Here is an 18,707-nt window from a genome sequence, read left to right as displayed (position 1 = left end):
CAATGGGCCACTAAGAGCCAGCCTCAAGCCTGTCCGGGAGCCCTTTCCCCATGGGCAGCAATTCTGTGAGGCCAGCTTGTCATTTCCACAGGAAGGCGAGGAGTCCAGTTTTGGGTCCCACGGGGACAAGATGGACCTTTTGGCTGCAGACATGGTATCCATGTTGATCATGAGAGGGTCTGCTAGGTGCAGAACACCTCTTCTGCTTGCTTCCACTAATGATGTAGATGACACTCGTCTGAATTACCTCATGATAAAACAAGCTTTCTCAGTCTCGGCACTATTGACATTCTGGATAGGATCATTCTTTGCGGTTGGAGGCTGTCTTGTGCATTGTAGGATCGTCATCCCTGACCTCTACCCACTACATGCCAGTAGCACATTCCTTCTCCCCCGCCCAGTTGTGACCACCAAAATTGTCTCCAGACATTGCCAAATGTCCCTTGGGGGGAAAAGTTGCCCCTGGTTGAGAACCACTGCAATAAACCCTTCCTACAATGATTCCTAGGATAAAATTAGGCTCTCCTGGTAAAGCCAGTCTGCTTGTTTACCAGACTACATGTACAAAAAGCTTTTCATTTTTGCCTTGCCTGCCAGGAAGCTCAGAAAGCTTGCTTTGGTTCCATGTAGCTTCAGTTGCAGGATTATGTGTACTCCTGCCTGGTTCTAGGAATGGTTTAAACAACCGAGGCATCAGATGAGAAATAATGGGTAGGAGTTACAAGGAAGCAGTTTTCAGCACAACTTGAAGCATTTTCTAACAGTGGAACCGACCAGCCCCAGGATGGGTTGCCAGGAAAAAACAAAAACTTTACTCAAGATGTCTTCAGTACAGAAAGACATTACATTATGATGATTCTGAATGTATTCTATGGATTTATGTCTATCCCTCCTATATCCCACTTACCCCCCAGAAAAGGCATTTCACATGAACTACAAAAACTAAAAAGACTTATGAAATAAGATGAGTAAAATAGGATTGAACATGGGAAAACAGATTAATTTTTAAAGGAAAACACTTTGTCAATGGTAATCATTGCTAAGCAGCAGGCTTGTCTTTTTCTGTCCCTAGGCAAATGATTTCATGCTCTGACCCTCACTTTCCTCATCTGTAAAATGGGGATGGCAACAGTTCCTCCTTCATGGGGTGGTTACAAGGAGTAAATAAAATGTGCGTGTACCATTCTTTTATATATATATATATATATATATATATTTATTTATTTATTTATTTATTTATTTTATTTTGGCTGCGTTGGGTCTTCGTTGCTGCGCGCAGGCTTTCTCTAGTTGCAGCGAGCGGGGGCCACTCTTCATTACAGTGTGCAGGCTTCTCATTGCGGTGGCTTCTCTTGTGGAGCACAGGCTCTAGGCACGTGGGCTTCAGTAGTTGTGGCTCGCGGGCTCTAGAACACAGGCTCAGTAGCTGTGGCGCATGGGCTTAGTTGCTCCACGGCATGTGGGATCTTCCTGGACCAGGGCTCAAACCCGTGTCCCCTGCATTGGCAGGCGGATTCTTAACCACTGCACCAACGGGGAAGCCCGCGTATACCATTCTTAAAACAGGGCCTCGCACTTGGCAGCAGCTCAATGAACAGTGCCTAAATTTTGTTAATGTCTTGGGTATTTTTGTCGCAAGTGTCAGAAACCCAGCTGTATCTGCTCAAGCAGAAAGGGATTTTATTGACTTAGAAACAAGAAAGTCTGTAATTAGGTCTAACATCAAGGCTGCTAATTCCTCATCAGGCATGCTCTCTCCCTTGCCCCCTCTCAGTCCAAGCAGTGGCAAAAAACAAAAGCAAAAACAATACAAAACAAAACCCAAATCCTAATGATTAAAGCCCCAAAGGAAGGAGTGAAGGTCTTCCCCGCAACTCCTCACGTTAGAATTTAACAACCCTCCGACTGGCCCATTTGAGTCATATGTCCAGCTGTGAACCAATCACTGTGCCCAGAGGGATGGAATGCTGTAATTGGATGCCTGGGTGATTTGGTTCCCCAAACCTCACCAGGATCTTGGAGTCTGGAGCCCAATCTTGCTGGATCCTGTCTCCTAGCAACAGACCTGTGCCTGCCCAGCCCCACAGCATCTATCTTGCCCCAGGTTACAATCTAGAGGGCAGAAAGACTCAGCCAATAGGCTCTTCCCAATGAGGGTAATTGTGCCTTTATAGACAGGCAGTGTTCAGTGTTCAATGCTTGAAAGGCTGAGGCATTAAGAGCCCACCAGGTCTCTGATAAGCCCAATCTTATCTCCCCATCTCAGTACTAACTTCCTCTTTTAGCTTGGGGCAGAGAATTCAGCCCTAGCAATCTCACAAAATTGAGCAGGTGCTAGACTCTGCTTTAAGAAGGTGCTCATAGGGACTTCCCTGGCAGCACAGTGGTTAAGAATCTGCCTGACAAGGCAGGGGACACAGGTTCGAGCCCTGGTCCAGAAAGATCCCACATGCTGCGGAGCAACTAAGCCCCGGTGCCACAACTACTGAGCCTGTGCTCTACAGCCCGCGAGCCACAACTACTGAAGCCTGCACACCTAGAGCTCGTGCTCCTCAACAAGAAAAGCCACCGCAGTGAGAAGCCCATGCACCGTGACAAAGAGTACTGCCCATGTGCAGCAGTAAAGACCCAGTGCAGCCAAATAAATAAATATAAATAAACTTATTAAAAAAAGAAGGAGCACATAGAGGTAGCTTGTGTCTATCTTATAAGACCTTGCCGAAGACCTCATGAAAGCTCCCACGTGTTCCAACATCCTGATATTTTCCTCCAAAGCTGCTCGAGCCACAGTCTCAGGTGACACACAGAGTGCGAAGATAAAATGGGCAACAATTTAATCGGCTATTTTTCTTCCACATAACAGATTTCTGGTTTCCTGAGCAAGGCCCTTTTACAGGGCTGCCATATATATCTGGGGAGGTTGTGCACTGCACAAATCTTGAAGCCCTATTCACATTATAATGAATATATATGTCAAGGTGGCCCTGGCCCTCTACTTCACCTTTGTTCAGCCAATTTCACATTTTAAGTTATTTCCTTCAATACCCTTCCCTTTTCTGGAGATCATGTCTAAATTAGTCAAGACTGTCATGACTGCAAGAGACAGAAACCCACTAAACTAGCTCAGATACTCAGGAAATTTGTTGGCTCGTGATATTGAAAAGACTGTGGGCTTCCGGCTTCAGGTACGGCTATGTCCAAGAGCTCAACCAATATAGCTAGAGCTTTCTCTCTGTCTCTCACCTCTACATCCTGGTATAGATTGGCTTCAGTCTGCAGACTGTCCTTCCAGACAACTGAGGAAGGTGGGTGCAGGCAGAACGAAGCCTATAAACAGCTCATGATCCCAAAGGAAGAAAGAGATTCTCCAACTTCATGGCTTCGTCCCAGACCTCATTGTGGCCAGGGGGTGGGGTTCTCGGGTTGGTATGTTTAGATCGCATGGTACTGGGGGGGCTGTGTTAGACACGGGTCCATCTGGAGTAGTGGAGGGGGCTCCACAAAGGGAAAGCAAGGTGCTGAGAGACATACTGGGCAGACTGAAATGACAGCTGTCATTACAAGTATTATTTGTAATGGGATCATCCAGCAGGATGAAGAACAAGCAACATAATCCAATTGCAGTCTCAAGTCTCTCAGATCTGCTGCTGGCTTCTCCACAGAGAGCTGGAAAGCAGGTCTCAGGCCATAAGTTCAGCCCAGATCTAGAAGTTTCTGGAAGGAAGAGCGAAGTCTCCTGGAGGCCTGATTTGCATGCAAGGGTAGGTGTTGTCAAAATTCACCAGCCAAAGACCATCAGAAGCACACCTGTAGTCAAAAAAAATTTTTTAGCTTGTGCAGCAAGGAAGATCCCATAGCGGGGAACCATCGGGCATCTCCAGAAGAGTTGGGGGACGGGAGGGCATCTTATAGGATTCAGGCTTGTGCTGGGTAATTTTAAGAAGAGGAGAGTAGAAGCAATTCTAGCCTGGTGCTGTCAGGAAGCAGGGAGCAGATCGGCGACTAGGACTGGGTATTTTGGTGATTCTTATCTCAGAAGTGGGAGGATGAACATGGGGCAGTCATTGGGAAGAAGCGGCGGTCATCTGAGTTAGTTGGCGGGGGGAGGGGGGGTGTGTATTCATTTTTGTGGTTGCAGAGTGTCCTTGTGTCTATCTCGGCTCAGACGCGGTCACAGAGCGGCCTTGTGTGATCATTGTTTATATTCTGGGATCGTTGTTTATGTTCAGGGAAGAACATCACACAGCCCAGCTGCCAGCTGCCGGGGCTCTATTTCACACCCTCTTCACAGGGATCTGTGTCTCCAGGTAAAGTCTGCCCAGAGTGCTTCCCAGATCTGGTCTAGGCTTCAGAGGGGGCATCAGGCACGGGAAGTCCACCAGTGACAGCGGTGCGTGACCAGGGAGGAGGAGGAGGAAACACTCAGTATCCCCAACTCTTTTCCTTGGAGGAGGAGTCTTAGAGGGAAATGCTGGACTGAGCAAAGATACACAAGTTTGTAAATTCTCAGCGTCTTGACTATGCTGATGTGCGTTGCCAGTCTGCAAGACAGAGAGAGAATGTTCGGTGTTTCTTGAAACCAGAGAGAGTCAGAGACCCGGGCAGGAGGCAGAGACAGGGAGAGAGAAGAGGATAGAGACACAGAGGGACAGAGGTAGAAAAAGTGCGGGCAAGAGAGGCAAAGAGATTGAAATGGAGAGAGACATAGAAATAGAGGGACAGAGCGACAGAGAAGGAACAGAGAGAGAGAGAGGAAGAGGCGGAGAGGGATCGAGAGCGGCTGAGAGAGACGCAGAAGAGGAGAGGCCGCGGCGGGGACAGCGCGGGCGGGGCGCGGCGCAGACAAAGGCGCGGCCGCGCGGCCGGGTGGCCGGGCCGGGACAAAGGCTGGCCCGGGGGGAGGCGGGGGCAGCGATGGCGACGGCCGAGGCGGACGCGGGCGAACTACAAGTCCCAGCAGCTCCCGCTGCGGCCCTCGGCCGGCCCCTCTCGCTCCCTGGGAGCGCTTGGCGGGGCCGCAGGGCCGAGGGGGCCGCCGGCGGGGCTGGCGGGCGGGGGGCTTCCTGCGGGCCCCGGGGGCGCCGGCGGGCGCGGCGGGCCGGGCTGGGGCGAGGGGCGCCGGGTGAGTGTCCCCGTGAGCTGGTCGGGCGGGCGGCGGCCGCGATGGGGCGGGGGTGAGGGGGGCGGGCGGACGGGGGGCCCCGGCTCGGGGCGCGGCCCTGGGCGACCTCTGTCCACCCCCCTCCCTCGCCTCGCGCGCCGCCAGCCCCGGCCCGGGAGAGCAGAGACGCCGGCGCGATGGGAGGGGGCCGCGCGACCCGCGGGCCTAGCGCGCCGGTTCCGCCGCTGCGGCCCCGGGGGAGGGCCCAGCCCGAGCTGGGCGCCGTCAATCGGGAGGTATGGCGGGGGCGGGGGGGGAGAGAACCCCTCAGTTGCGGTGGGGGCGGGAGTCCAGGACGCCCGCCTCCCCTGGAGGCGATCCAGACCCCCCGCCCCAGGAACCCAAAAGTGGCCCCAGGTATTGTTCTCCTCACCCTTCAGCCTGGGGTAGGGAGTTCAGGAGGCCCATCCTCAAGAGGGGGATCCAGGGGTTCCCTCCCTCCCCCAGGACCCCAGTTATTGTTCCCCTCACTCTCCAGTCTTGGGGTCCAGAGTTCTGGAAGCCCCTTCCCCAGGAGGTGATCCAGGGTTCCACCTGCCCCCGAGGAACTCAGAGAAGGACCCCAGTTATTTCTCCTCCCAGCCTGCAGCTCAGAGATGGGAATTCAGGAGCCAATCTAAGGGTCCCCCTGCCCCCTGGGAATCCAGGAAGGGACTCAGCACTGTCCCCTGACCCTCCATCGTGGAATTTAAGGAGGTGAACTAGGAACTCAGGCCTCTGTTTGCGTACCCACTCCCAGCTCTGGGGTTGTGGCTCGGGAGGTCCCCCTCCCCAGAAGGAGAGCCAAAGGTCCTCCCCTGTCTCCCAGGAACAGATCTATTTGTTGTTTTCTCCCCAAGGCCTAGCCATGTGCTGGGCATCACCTCCCCTTCAGGTAATCCTGAGTTCCTCCTGCTCCCCTGAAGCGGAGCTTCCCAGCTTGTTTCTCTGCCCCCCTCCCTACCTCTAGCCACGGAGCTAGAATTCAGGATGTTTCTTCCAGGAGGGGACCAAAGTTCCTAACGCCCATTCCCGTACGTCGGTCGTGGGGTCAGTCACTCAGGAATCTCCCCTTCCTAGGAGATGGCCCAGGGTCCCTCCAGTAATCCAAGAGGAGCCCCAGGTATTATTTTGCCCACCCCAGCTAGGGGTTAGAATTCAGGATCTTCTATCTACTCGGGCAAACAGGTACACCGACACCTGTCCCTACCCTCCTGGCTAATGGATCCATGGGTCTCCCTGCTCCCTCCAGGGGTCCCACATATTATATCCCCACACTCACTCTAGCTTTAGAAATCTGCATTCAGGATCTTCTGTCTAAGATAGAATACAGGTGTTTTGACTCAGTCCTACCCCAGAATTGTAAGGTTTGGAATTCACGTTGTCTCTTCCCCAGGAAGCAAGCCAGGGGTCTTTCTGCGCTCCCCCAGTGAGGAGTACCAGTTATTGTTTGCCCCCGCCCCACTCATCCCCCAGATAGAGGCTTCAGAGGTCAGGATGCTTCTTCTCTAGGAGGTGAGCCAGGGGTCGCCCTCCCTACTAGGAACCCCCAAACATGCCACCCCCAACTATGGGACTGGAATTCAGGCCATGTACTTAGCGGAAAGCACGGGAACCCAGACACCCACCCTCTTCCCCATGAAGGGGCCGTGGTCAAGGGGATAGGTATCTAGACTCTCTCTCCTCCACAGGACCCAAGCTGCCCACGAGAGGAGGAGCCCAGGATGGAGAGAGGGGCAGAGCCATGGAGCTGGGTACTGGAGACCTCTAGTGCTGGGTCCCACGACTTCTATCCAGGTGTGGGGCTGAGAAGGGAGTTCCCTCCCCCCCAACCATGTCCCACCAGGGTCCCTCTTCTCCCTGCCCTGGCGGGGGCGAGTGCAAAATCTCCCTGCAGTACAAGACAAGAGGGTGATCCATGTGTGTGCCCCGGAGTGGGATCTGGGGCATGGTCTGGCCCCCTCTCCCTTCCCTGCTCAGGCTCCAAAAGAGACCCCCGGTTCCCCAGAACCTACCTCCACTCACCTTCTGCCCTCACCCTGTAGATCCTGCCCCGGAAGCAGCCAGCACTTCCACACTGGGGATGCGGCGGTCCGTCCTAGTGAGGAACCCAGGCCACAAAGGCCCAAGGCCCAACTATGAAGAGCTTGACTCCGACTCAGAAGACCTAGACCCCAAGAGGGAAGAGCTGGACCCAGTTTCTGAAAACCCAGAGCCTGAGCCGGAGGACCTCAACACTGTCTCTGAAGATGTGGACCCCAGCTATGAAGATCTGGAGCCTGTCCCCAAGGATCTGGATCCCGATGTGGAAGCACCGAGCTCCATCTCGGGCATCCGTGACTCGGATCCCCAAGATCTCGACCCCATGTCTTCAAGTTTTGACGACCCAGACGTCATCGGCCCCGTCCCCCTGGTTCTCGACCCTAACAGCGACACCCTCAGTCCTGCTGCCACCCCAGACCTGGACCCCCTCTCGTCCGACCTCACTGCCACCCCCGAGGTCCTGGCCGCCGGCCCCGCGGTGCTCCCTGCACCTGCCAGCCCGCCCCGGCCCTTCTCCTGCCCGGATTGCGGGCGAGCCTTCCGCCGCAGCTCGGGTCTGAGCCAGCACCGCCGCACCCACAGCGGCGAGAAGCCTTACCGCTGCCCCGACTGCGGCAAGTCGTTCAGCCACGGCGCCACACTGGCCCAGCACCGCGGCATCCACACGGGCGCGCGGCCCTACCAGTGCGCGGCGTGCGGCAAGGCCTTTGGCTGGCGCTCCACGCTGCTCAAGCACCGCAGCAGCCACAGCGGCGAGAAGCCGCACCACTGCCCCGTGTGCGGCAAAGCCTTCGGGCACGGTTCGCTGCTGGCGCAGCACCTGCGCACGCACGGCGGCCCGCGGCCGCACAAGTGCCCGGTGTGCGCCAAGGGCTTCGGGCAGGGCTCGGCGCTGCTGAAGCACCTGCGCACGCACACGGGTGAGCGGCCGTACCCGTGCCCGCAGTGCGGCAAGGCCTTCGGCCAGAGCTCCGCGCTGCTGCAGCACCAGCGCACGCACACGGCCGAGCGCCCCTACCGCTGTCCGCACTGCGGCAAGGCCTTCGGCCAGAGTTCCAACCTGCAGCATCACCTGCGCATCCACACCGGCGAGCGGCCCTACGCCTGCCCCCACTGCTCCAAGGCCTTTGGGCAGAGTTCGGCGCTGCTGCAGCACCTGCACGTGCATTCGGGCGAGCGCCCCTACCGCTGCCAGCTCTGCGGCAAGGCCTTCGGCCAAGCCTCCAGCCTCACCAAGCACAAGCGGGTGCATGAGGGCGCGGCCGCTGCAGCTGCTGCAGCCGCCGCCGGTTTGGGCCTCAGCCCCGCTTCGATGTTGAGGCCGGGGCAGGTCTCCCTTCTGGGTCCTGATGCTGTCTCTGTGCTGGGTTCAGGCCTGGGCCTCAGCCCCGGCCCCAGCTCTGGTCTTGACCCTGACCCTGGCTCTGCGCTGGGCTCCCCCCCCAATCCCAGCCCCAAACCCATCCCTGGCTCTGGTTCTACCCCCACCCCTGATTCTGTCAAATCTTCTGACCCTGAGCCTGGGCACAATGCCAATTCCGACCTTGTGGCCAGCCCTGGTCACAGATCTGGTCCCAGCCCCGACCCGGATCCCGCGCCCAGCCCTGACCCCAGCTCTGAGTCCCACCCTGACCCCGGCTCTCCCACCCATGATACTGTCAGCCCAGTCCTCCCTACCGGCGAGAGTCCCGAGTGGGTGCAGGAGCAAGGGGCACTGCTGGGGCCTGATGGCTGAAGGGCATGCTGGCACCCCGCAGGGGCCTGGGAAAGTTGTGTGTTGTGCAGTTAGTAAAATCCTCCCACTCCTCCTGGCTCTGTGTTGTGGTTCTCCTGTTGCTGTTTTTTCTCTAATGCACAGCCTCTTCTTCTGGAGATGGGAGGGTATGGCCAGAGCCAAACATACAAATAGAAACTCAATGTCCTGGCTCCCCCCACAATATCCTCCAGGCTTCCTAGCTTCCCCGACAAGGTCTCACACTGGTCCATCCCAGCAGTTGCCACTCTGCTCCCCGAGACCTGGCCACCCCAGTCAGGGGCAGACTTATCCTGTGGGTGGTCTAACTCCCTTCGTTTTGGAGTTGGCTTTCCCAGGAATGGTGGGATTTCTGGCATGTTGACCGTCTAGCAGGCTGATAGTGGAGGCTGATATGAAACCATGTGGGCGGCCCTGCCCCGTCTGCTCCCCTAACTTACCCCTTGCCCTTCAAAGCCCACGTTGCAGGTACACCACGGGACAAAGGAGGTCACTCATTTATGCATTCAACAAACATCTGTTGATTGCTTGGGTCTCAGCAGGGAGCAAGATAAGCATGGCCTTGGCCCTCACAGAGCTCAGAGGCCGAGTTCAGAAACATTTAAAAAGTAATTACAGAGTATGGTACATTCAACAAGAAGCATAACAAGACTTCTGATTTAGATGGCGGACAGCCTTCCCAAGGAAGGACTTTATAATCCCAATAACCTCTAATTTAATCATCAGTACTGTTTGCCCAGGCTTGTGCTATGCTCTAGCGTTTTCTCATTTAATTCTCTCAGCAGCTCCATGAGGCAGGTAACTATGAGTATTCCCATTTTGCAAATGAAGACACTGAGGCACATGGAGTTTAAGGGACTTTTTGGAAGACCCAGAAGTGGTGGTTGGGAGCACCTAGATTTAAACCCAAATTGTCTGCCTTCCAGAGCCTAAGTTCTTAACCTTTATGCTCTAGGGCAAGATTGTGCAAAGGCCCTGGGGCCGCTGAGAGATGAGCTAGGGGAGGAGTTAGGCGGGGCCAGAACAGAAGGCCCTGGGAGACTGAAGTGGGGAGTTTGCTTGTCATCCCAGAGAAATGGGAAGCTACCAGCAGGTTCTGACAGAGGACTGATGTGAATTATTTTTTGAAGATGCTTCTGGCTGCTGGATTGAGAGTGGAGTGGAGGGGATCCGGAATGGAAGCCTAAGATCAGGGAGGTTGTTGCAGTGGTCCAGGCCATAGGGAATGTTGGGGGACTCTGGGTTTATAGCCATAGGAGTGGGGAAAAGTGGTCCTATTTGGGATGTAATTAGGAAATGAAGTAGGATTTCATGATAGTTCGGATGAGAGGGGGTTGAGAGTAACACAGAGTTTCTGGGAGGATGGAGCGGGGCAGCCTTGAGATGGGATCATCATCCGACACCGCGGAGGGAAAGGGGTCAAACACTGGACATGGAAGTCAAGAGGTTAGCACTGGACTGGGGCATGACAGGGAGCCAGGACGGAGCCAGCAGCCAGCCCATCCCCCAGCACATTTCCGCCCGTCGGCGCTAGGACCTCGGGACCGCCTAAGGGCAAGTCGCCAGCTGAGGCACGCATGCGTGCTGCTCCGGCAGGGGTCGTCGTGGCGCACGGGGAGGGACCGGATCCCGTCACCTGCCTCCAGGGCCGCGCTGGTCACGTGACTGGGGCTCCAGTCAGCTGACGCGGGAGGGTTTGAAGCTGCACCGCGAGGGAGCGAGGCCGCAGTGACAGCAGCGGGTGTTCGGACGCAGGTTGTACCGCCGCGCCCGCCGGCGTTCGGCGCTCCCCGCCCCGGCATGGCAGTGCCCGTAGGCCCGCGCGGCTCAGGTGAGGGCGCGGGCGGCCCCGCAAGTCCCAGAACGCGTGCGGCGGACGGGCGGGCGGCTTCTCCGACCTGGGGCGGCGGACCTCCCGGTTTCCCTTTCCTCAACTCCGGTGCTGACCTCTCAGCGTCCCCTTGGCGTAGATATGGGCAGACGGCTCCTAGAACCTGAGCGGCGGGTGGGCATCAGCTTCTCTGACCTCGGAGTGGCGGGACTCCGACCACCGCCCTTTCTGAACCCAGGCTCTGCTCTGAGTACCTCAACTCAGGCAGCTGGCGAAATCGCCAGCTTTTCCGACTCGGGCGGCGAGGGTCCCAGGATTTGCATTCTGAGCCTAGATTCGGATTGCTCAGCTTTGCTGGAACCCCGACAGCGGGCCCCAGCTTCTCCAACTCGCACGTCTGACACCCAGGCTTTCCTTCCACAAACCAGGAGGCAAATGTTCAGCTTCTCTAAACTTAGGCAGGAGTGCTGGGGGCGGGGTTGCCACTTTAAGCGCAGGCGCCTAACTCAATTTCAGATCTCCAAACACAAGGAAGCTCAGTCGCTTCTCACAGGGCAGCCTGGAGGAATGCCCTTTGTGTTGATCTTCCCTTCTTAAGCTAGCTGCAGACACCTGAAAGATGTCCTGGCTGGTAGAGTCTGGGGTGGATTAGCTGTGATCCCAGCCAGGGAGGCGGCCTCCCCTTTGGCTTCCCATCCAACTATCTTGTAAACAACCACGACAGCATCTGAGCTCCAAAGGGACCAGCGGCTGGCCCTCACCTGCCGGACAGGTTCTGACGGTGCCTACATTTCATCCTGGTGGCCATGCCAGGCAGGGGGCCAGCCAGACCCTGGAAGGAAGCGGGGGTTCTCCCAGTGGGGATGGTGGGTTGTGTCAGGAACAGTTCTGGGCTGCTGTGACCAGCTATGACCCGAGCCGTTGCTGAAAACTTGGGCTTTCCTCCTGGACTGGTCAGGATTGAAAGGAATAAGTGGTTCTTAGAGTAGCCTCTATTCAGGAGTTCCCTGGGGGTCCAGTGGTTAGGACTCAGCGCTTTCACTGTTGTGGCCTGGTTCAATCCCTGGTCGGGGAACTAAGATCCCACGTGCCGCATGGCACAGCCAAAAAAAAAAACCAAAAACAAACCGAAAAAATAGAATAGGCTCTATTCATTGAGGAATTATTGAGACTCAGAGACCGAATGCTTTGTAGGTGTCAAATCGTTAGCTTCTTGGTGAGAGATTTTATTGCCCCATTTTGCAGACGAGGTCGCTGAGGCTCAGGGAAGCTGAGTGCCCTGGAGCAGGGACAGGAATCAACTCAGGCCCTTTTGAGTAACTTGAAACCGCTGAGCCAGCACTGCTGCATAGATCCCTAAAATGTTACGGATTTTCTGGTTTTCCTTAGATCTCTCAGAGTTCTTTCTTGGCTGGAGCTTGGGACTTGCCTCCCCTATTGGCAGGTGAACCTGCCTAGGCCTGGGCCCCACTGCCCTCTCCCATCCCACAGAGACTGAGCGCCTCCTGACACCCAAACCTGGGTATGGGACCCGGGTGGGGCCTTCCCCAGCCCCTTCAACCCCTCCAGAAGAGGAGGATCTCCGCCGTCGTCTCAAGTACTTCTTCATGAGCCCCTGTGATAAATTTCGGGCCAAGGGCCGCAAGCCCTTCAAGCTCATGCTGCAGGTGGTGAAGATCCTGGTGGTCACCGTGCAGGTGAGACCTTCAGGGCCCCCTCCCCTGCAGAATGCCACCTGTGGTCGCTGTTTTCCTTGAAGGGGACTCTTGGAGTCAGAGCCTAGTCCTGACCCCACAGCCCCATAGCATGATAGTGACAGTGGCACTAATCCGCCAGGAAGCCCTCTCGGATCTGCACGGGAGCAGCTCCTTTAAGCTTCACAAATGCCCTCTGAGGTCCTAGCCGCTGCTCCTGCCCCTTTCTATAGATAGGACAGCTGAGGCTCAGAGAGGTTAAGGGACTTGTCCAAAGTCACATAGCAGCTGAGCCTTGGAAGGTGGCACGCGGACCTTGGCAGTCTGATGCCGTGCTGACTCTCGAACATTCATCCGGTAAACATTTCATGAACATTAGTTGTTGCCACGAGTTCTGTGAGTGGCCACTGTGGGCTGCGCCTTGGGGACGTGTGGTGGTCACGCCCTCACGGGGTGGGCCCTCTCTTTTCTCTGCCTCCACTCATGCGCCGTGGGAGACCCCGTGCCGGCAGTGCCAATCCTCCCCGTCCCTCCCGCCAGCTCATCCTGTTTGGGCTCAGCAACCAGCTGGCGGTGACTTTCCGGGAGGAGAACACCATCGCCTTCCGGCACCTCTTCCTGCTGGGCTACTCGGACGGGGCGGATGACACCTTCGCGGCCTACACCCGGGAGCAGCTGTACCAGGCCATCTTCCACGCCATGGACCAGGTGCGGGTGACCAGGAGCAGGAGGGCAGGTGGGCCCGCCTGGGAGAACGGGCAGGGCTGACTGACCCTCCCCTCCTTTGCCCACAGTACCTGATGCTCCCCGACGTGTCCCTGGGGCGGTATGCTTACGTGCGGGGCGGGGGCGGGCCCTGGGCCAATGGCTCGGCCCTGGCCCTCTGCCAGTGCTACTACCACCGGGGCCACGTGGACCCAGCCAATGACACCTTTGACATCGACCCGATGGTCATCACTGGTGAGTGGGCCGGGCAGGGCTCAGCTGTCGGGATTAAAAAAAAAAAAAAAAAAAAAAAAAAAAATCCCACTTCAGGGACTTCCCCGGCGGTCCAGTGGTTAAGACTTTGCCTTCCAATGCAGGGGGTGCGGTTTCGATCCCTGGTGAGGGAGCTAAGATCCCACGTGCCTGGCAGCTGGAAAAAAAAAAACAAAACAAAACATAAAACAGAAGCAATATTGTAACAAATTCAATAAAGACCTTAAAAATGGTCCTCATCAAAAAAAAAAAATCTTCAAAATCCCACTTTGCCTCCTGCTCGTCCAGGAGACGGGGTGGTCACGATCATTAATAATTTGACGATTAGCAGAACGCTTGGCACGCGGAAAGGGCTGAGTGTTATGTTTCACTCCATTCATTCCCTAAACATTTGGGGGCCCACTGAGCGCCAGGCACTAGGGTCTGTGTAGGGAGTGAGACAGACCAGGCCTGACCCTGGGGGAAGACAGCAGGAACAAACGACAAATGTCGAAGTATGAAGAGGGAAGGAAAGCAGGGAAGGGGTCTGTCGGGGACTCTGGGGAGACCTGCCTGTGCCTCCCCTGTCCCCAGTGTCCCTTCCCTGACTCCCTGTCTTCAGACTGTATCCGGGTGGACCCTCCCGAGAGACCCCCTGTGCCCCCCAGTGATGAGCTCTCCCTGTTGGATGGCAGCACCAGTTACAAGAACCTCACGCTCAAATTCCACAAGTACTGCCCCATGAAGGGGGCCGAGGAGGGTGGGGGGGCAGGACTCCAGGCATCTTCAGGGGCGGGGGTGGTGGGAGGGGCAGCCGCTTCCCCACAGGCGGGGGCAGGGGCGGGCCATGCCGATGCTGCCATTTGAGCACTTCCTCTGCCAGCTGCAGAGTCAGCGTGGGGCAGGAGTGCTGGCACTCGGGGCAGGAGGGATGGGAAGAGCCCCCTCCCCCTCACCCAAGCCTCCCCCCACCCAGGCTGATCAACGTCACCATCCACTTCCAGCTGAAGACCATCAACCTCCAGAGCCTGATCAATAATGAAATCCCAGACTGCTACACCTTCAGCATCCTGGTGAGCCCGCAACGCCTGGGGTGTGGGGCGAGGGGCCGGCCAGTGATGGGGTGGCATGGGGGGCATGGGACTTCTGAGTCCTGGAGCTGGGGACCCTCGGCCAAGGGCAGCGTGGGGGTGATGGGGGAGGCCGGGGCTGGAGAGACCATCCATCCTGCGCCTCTGGGAGCCTAGGTCTGCTGAGGTTTACTCTGTCCCGTCCCGCCCCGCCACACCCCTGCAGATCACATTTGACAATAAGGCACACAGTGGGCGTATCCCCATCAGCCTGGAGACCGAGGCCCACATCCAGGAGTGTAAGCACCCCAGCGTCTTCGGCCATGGTGAGCCCCCAAGCCCCGGACTAGCACTGACCAGGGGCCCCAACCTGCCCAGGAATTCCCCAAGCCCCAGAGCAGCACGGACCAAACTCCCGACTTACCCAGAGAAACCCATGAGCCTGATGACCAACCCAAACCAGCCCTGGAGCCCCCTAGGCCTGGCCCAGCTGCCTCACTCCTGGCCCTGCCTTCGGCCCCCTCCCCACAGGAGACAACAGCTTCCGGCTCCTGTTTGATGTGGTCGTGATCCTCACTTGTGCCTTCTCCTTCCTGCTGTGTGCCCGCTCGCTGCTCCGAGGCTTCCTGCTGCAGAACGTGAGCGCCGCCCCCAGCCTTACCCAGCTCTGGGACCGCCAAGGCCGGGGTGGCACGCCTCCTATGTCCGGGCCGGCCCTCACCCCGCCCACCTCCCCCTGCAGGAGTTTGTCAGGTTCATGCGGCGGCAGCGGGGACAGGTCATCAGCCTGTGGGAGCGGCTGGAATTTGTCAACGGCTGGTACATCCTGCTGGTCACCAGCGACGTGCTCACCATCTCAGGCACCATCATGAAGATCGGCATCGAAGCCAAGGTGGGTCCTGCCCACGCCCTGCCCCCGAGCCCCAGGGTGTCCTTCCAGACCCTGGCCCCCTCTCCCACCCCTGCTGATGCCTGCCCGGGGCCCCATTCCCAGGGAAGGGCCAGGCTGGGTGGGGTTGACGGTGCTCCTGCCCCTAGAACCTGGCAAGCTATGACGTCTGCAGCATCCTCCTGGGCACCTCGACGCTGCTCGTCTGGGTCGGTGTCATCCGCTACCTGACCTTCTTCCACAAGTACAACGTAAGCCTCCGACACGCAGGCGGGGCCCTCCCAGCGGAGGCCACGTGTCCCGTAATCCCCACCCCCACCCCCAGATAAATTGGTACACGTATCGCCATCACCAGCCCTTGCAGATGACCCGCCAGGAGCCTCTTCCCCACACCTGCCCACACCAGGCCCACCTGTCACTCCACCTGGGCAGGGGTCACGTGAGCCGGCTCCTTCATACTCCTCCCCCGAGCGGAGTCCAGCCAGGGGGTGCCCTCGGGCCTGCTCAGCGCCACCCTGCCTTGTCGACGGTCATCCCAGCTTCTGTGGTCACCCCATCATGCCCCTGGGCAGGCTTCACCCCATCCGCAGGCTCACGGCCCACCTGGCTTGTGGTCCCGCCCCCATTGCTGACACCTCCCCCCACCCCAACCCCCGCCCCTCCGCAGATCCTCATCGCCACGCTGCGGGTGGCCCTGCCCAGCGTCATGCGCTTCTGCTGCTGTGTGGCCGTCATCTACCTGGGCTATTGCTTCTGCGGCTGGATTGTGTTGGGGCCCTACCATGTGAAGGTAGGGGCTGGCCGGGACCTGCGGGTGGCGCTCGTGACCCACAGGTGAGGGATCCCTGGCTCCCCATCTTACTTCCCGAGCCCCCTGACTCCTGGTCTATCTTTTGTTGACTTGGTGACACTGAATGACCCACCTTGACCCCTGGGTCCTTACCAGCAAGTTTGCAGCAGTTCTACCCACTGTCCCCTCTGATCCCCGGTGACCCTAGCCTTGACTCTATGACCTTGTCATTCTTCAGTGACCCCCCCCCCCCACCAGCTGGCCCTATCGTGACTACTGGTACTCTGTACGCTGTCCCCTCTGACCCCCAAAGCTCCCAACCCCAGCCCCCAGCCGTGCCCGCAGCTCCCTCTGACCCCCCAACCCCGGCCCCCGGCCGTGCCCGCAGCTCCCTCTGACCCCCGACCCCCCTGCCCGCCGGCAGTTCCGCTCGCTGTCCATGGTGTCCGAGTGCCTCTTCTCGCTCATCAACGGCGATGACATGTTCGTGACGTTCGCGGCGATGCAGGCGCAGCAGGGCCGCAGCAGCCTGGTCTGGCTGTTCTCCCAGCTCTACCTGTACTCCTTCATCAGCCTGTTCATCTACATGGTGCTCAGCCTCTTCATCGCGCTCATCACCGGCGCCTACGACACCATCAAGGTCAGCTGCCGGTCCCCCCGCGCCCTCCCCGGCCTGCCTTCCCCCTGCCTCCCCGTGGGGCCGTGCGTGCGTGCGTGCGTGCACGCACGGCCCCAGACTCGGGCTCGGAGTCCCTCGTGGTTGGCCACGGCGGGGTGCGGAGAGGAGGACCCAGGGAGAGAATGTGGGAGACTCTACGAGGCCAAAGGAGAGGGTGGCTCGGAATTGGGGGGCCCAGGAGGGACCCATACCGTCCCAGTCACAGCTGCCACACTCTCAGTTTTATCAAGGTGTGGGGCTCGGGCCAGGTAGGGTTCCTGCGTCTGCTTTCACTGACAGGGAAACCAAGCCATAGAATTTCAGTGACTCGCCCAAGGTCAGCTACCAAGCATGTGGTGGAACCCGGCTCAACCTACGACTGTCTCATTCCGGAAGCCCCGCTCCCAGACCCTCTGTTCTGTGGGTCTGGGGAAGGGTGGTTGTCCTGCAGGCTGCGAGGGTCAGAGCAGAACATGGGCGTGGCAGATAGACAGGATCTTTTAGCAAACACATGTGACAGCCTACTGTGTGCCAAGCCTGGTGCTGGGTGCCAGGCATCTGAGGAAACAGGCATACATGGTCTGTCCAAGACTGGAGGGCAGGATGAATGATGCACAAACGGGAGTATAACAGCCAACTGATGAGAGGTGTAAAGGAAGTATGGAAGGTTACACAGAGGCCCCTGCTTTAGACTCGTATCGGGCTGAGTCCAGGAAAGTTGCTAGAATGTGCTGTCCAATAGTAGTCTCTAGTAGGAAAATGAAATACAATTCCAGATTCAGTTCCTCCCTCACACCATCCACAGAGCAAGCGCCCAAAAGCCAATGTGGCTAGTAGCTACCAGATTTGGACAGCATAGACGTCACACCTTTCCATCCTCTCAGGAAGTTCTGGATTGATGAGACAGGAGCCCAAGAGAGAGAGCACCAGGGAGAAGGAACAGCCAAAGCAAAGACCTAGAGCCAGAAAGGACTTGGAGAGGAGATATTGGCCCCGTGAGGTTGGGAGAGATGAAGACAAGGCTAAAAGCCAGAACATTCACTGCTGCTGGGAATGCAGATGTTTGCACCCCGCCCGCCCCCCGCCCAAGTGGGTGGTTGTCAGGCACCCAGATTGGGTCAGGCACGGCTCGAGGCGCTGGAGCCACAGCGGAGGGCACCGACTGACCAAGGTTCAGGGTGTGCACACATTCAGTGGTCAGGGAATGTCTCCGGGTGAAGCAAACCACGAGGAACAGCAGGTGGAGGGCACAGCACGGTGCAGAGGCCCGGAGGTGGGAGCCTGGTTGGTCCACGAGGACCGGTGAGAAGATCCAGATGACTGGAGAGGGGATGGGGGGAGGAGGGGGAGGGGAGGGCGCATCGCAAGGGCCTCGAACGTCAGAGGCCACTTTCATGCCGGGCCGCCGGGCATCTCTCCCCAGCACCCGGGCGGAGCGGGCGCAGAGGAGAGCGAGCTCCAGGCCTACATCGCGCAGTGCCAGGACAGCCCCACCTCTGGCAAATTCCGCCGTGGGAGCGGCTCCGCCTGCAGCCTCCTCTGCTGCTGCGGCAGGTTGGAGGCCGGATGGGCTTGGGTTTGGGATTGGCTCAGGGGAAGGGAAGCGGGCCTGAGGGAACTGATGCCTTCCGCCTCCGCTGACACCGACCCTCCCCTCCAGGGACGCTTCGGAGGAGCATTCGTTGCTGGTGAATTGACTCGGACCGGGACCGTCATAGGACATTAGCCCCCGGACTGCGGAGACCCATGCTTATTTATTTTAGCCTTTGCTTTTTAAGGACCGGCTCCCTGTCGCGCCCTGTGAGGGCCTGGGCTAGTCGGGTCGGACATTGGAGTGGGACAGGGAGGGTTAGAGTGGGTGTTAAATAAACGGGAAAATTAA

The 18,707-nt window shown here is 57.8% G+C and overlaps 2 protein-coding genes across 7 annotated transcripts; both read left to right on the top strand.

The window, feature by feature from the left end:
- Positions 1-5,059: 5,059 nt before the first annotated feature.
- Positions 5,060-8,994, top strand: ZNF358 (zinc finger protein 358). 6 transcript variants are annotated; one of them, XM_068537117.1, is made up of 4 exons: positions 5,103-5,122; positions 6,537-6,655; positions 6,832-6,937; positions 7,186-8,994. In XM_068537117.1, exons 3-4 carry the CDS (start codon positions 6,865-6,867, stop codon positions 8,916-8,918), a joined length of 1,806 nt encoding a protein of 601 aa, XP_068393218.1. In that variant the 5' UTR covers positions 5,103-5,122; positions 6,537-6,655; positions 6,832-6,864; the 3' UTR covers positions 8,919-8,994. The 6 variants fall into 6 exon arrangements, with proteins under 6 accessions (XP_068393216.1, XP_068393220.1, XP_068393218.1 ...); XM_068537115.1 differs by lacking the exon at positions 6,537-6,655 and having other exon boundaries at positions 5,060-5,122; XM_068537114.1 differs by lacking the exons at positions 5,103-5,122; positions 6,537-6,655 and adding an exon at positions 5,184-5,397.
- A 1,565-nt stretch (positions 8,995-10,559) lies between these two features.
- Positions 10,560-18,707, top strand: MCOLN1 (mucolipin TRP cation channel 1). The gene is made up of 14 exons (XM_068537113.1): positions 10,560-10,767; positions 12,259-12,464; positions 13,002-13,169; positions 13,256-13,421; positions 14,041-14,149; positions 14,395-14,491; positions 14,715-14,814; positions 15,020-15,126; positions 15,231-15,380; positions 15,527-15,628; positions 16,045-16,167; positions 16,592-16,807; positions 18,249-18,379; positions 18,486-18,707. The coding sequence occupies exons 1-14, from the start codon at positions 10,737-10,739 to the stop codon at positions 18,520-18,522; spliced, it is 1,743 nt and encodes a 580-aa protein (XP_068393214.1). The 5' UTR covers positions 10,560-10,736; the 3' UTR covers positions 18,523-18,707.

The sequence above is a fragment of the Eschrichtius robustus genome, chromosome 2, assembly GCF_028021215.1.
Source record: "Eschrichtius robustus isolate mEscRob2 chromosome 2, mEscRob2.pri, whole genome shotgun sequence".
Lineage (NCBI taxonomy): Eukaryota > Metazoa > Chordata > Mammalia > Artiodactyla > Eschrichtiidae > Eschrichtius > Eschrichtius robustus.
Note: the sequence above shows the minus strand (reverse complement) of the source record. Positions and strands in the feature narration are given on the sequence as shown.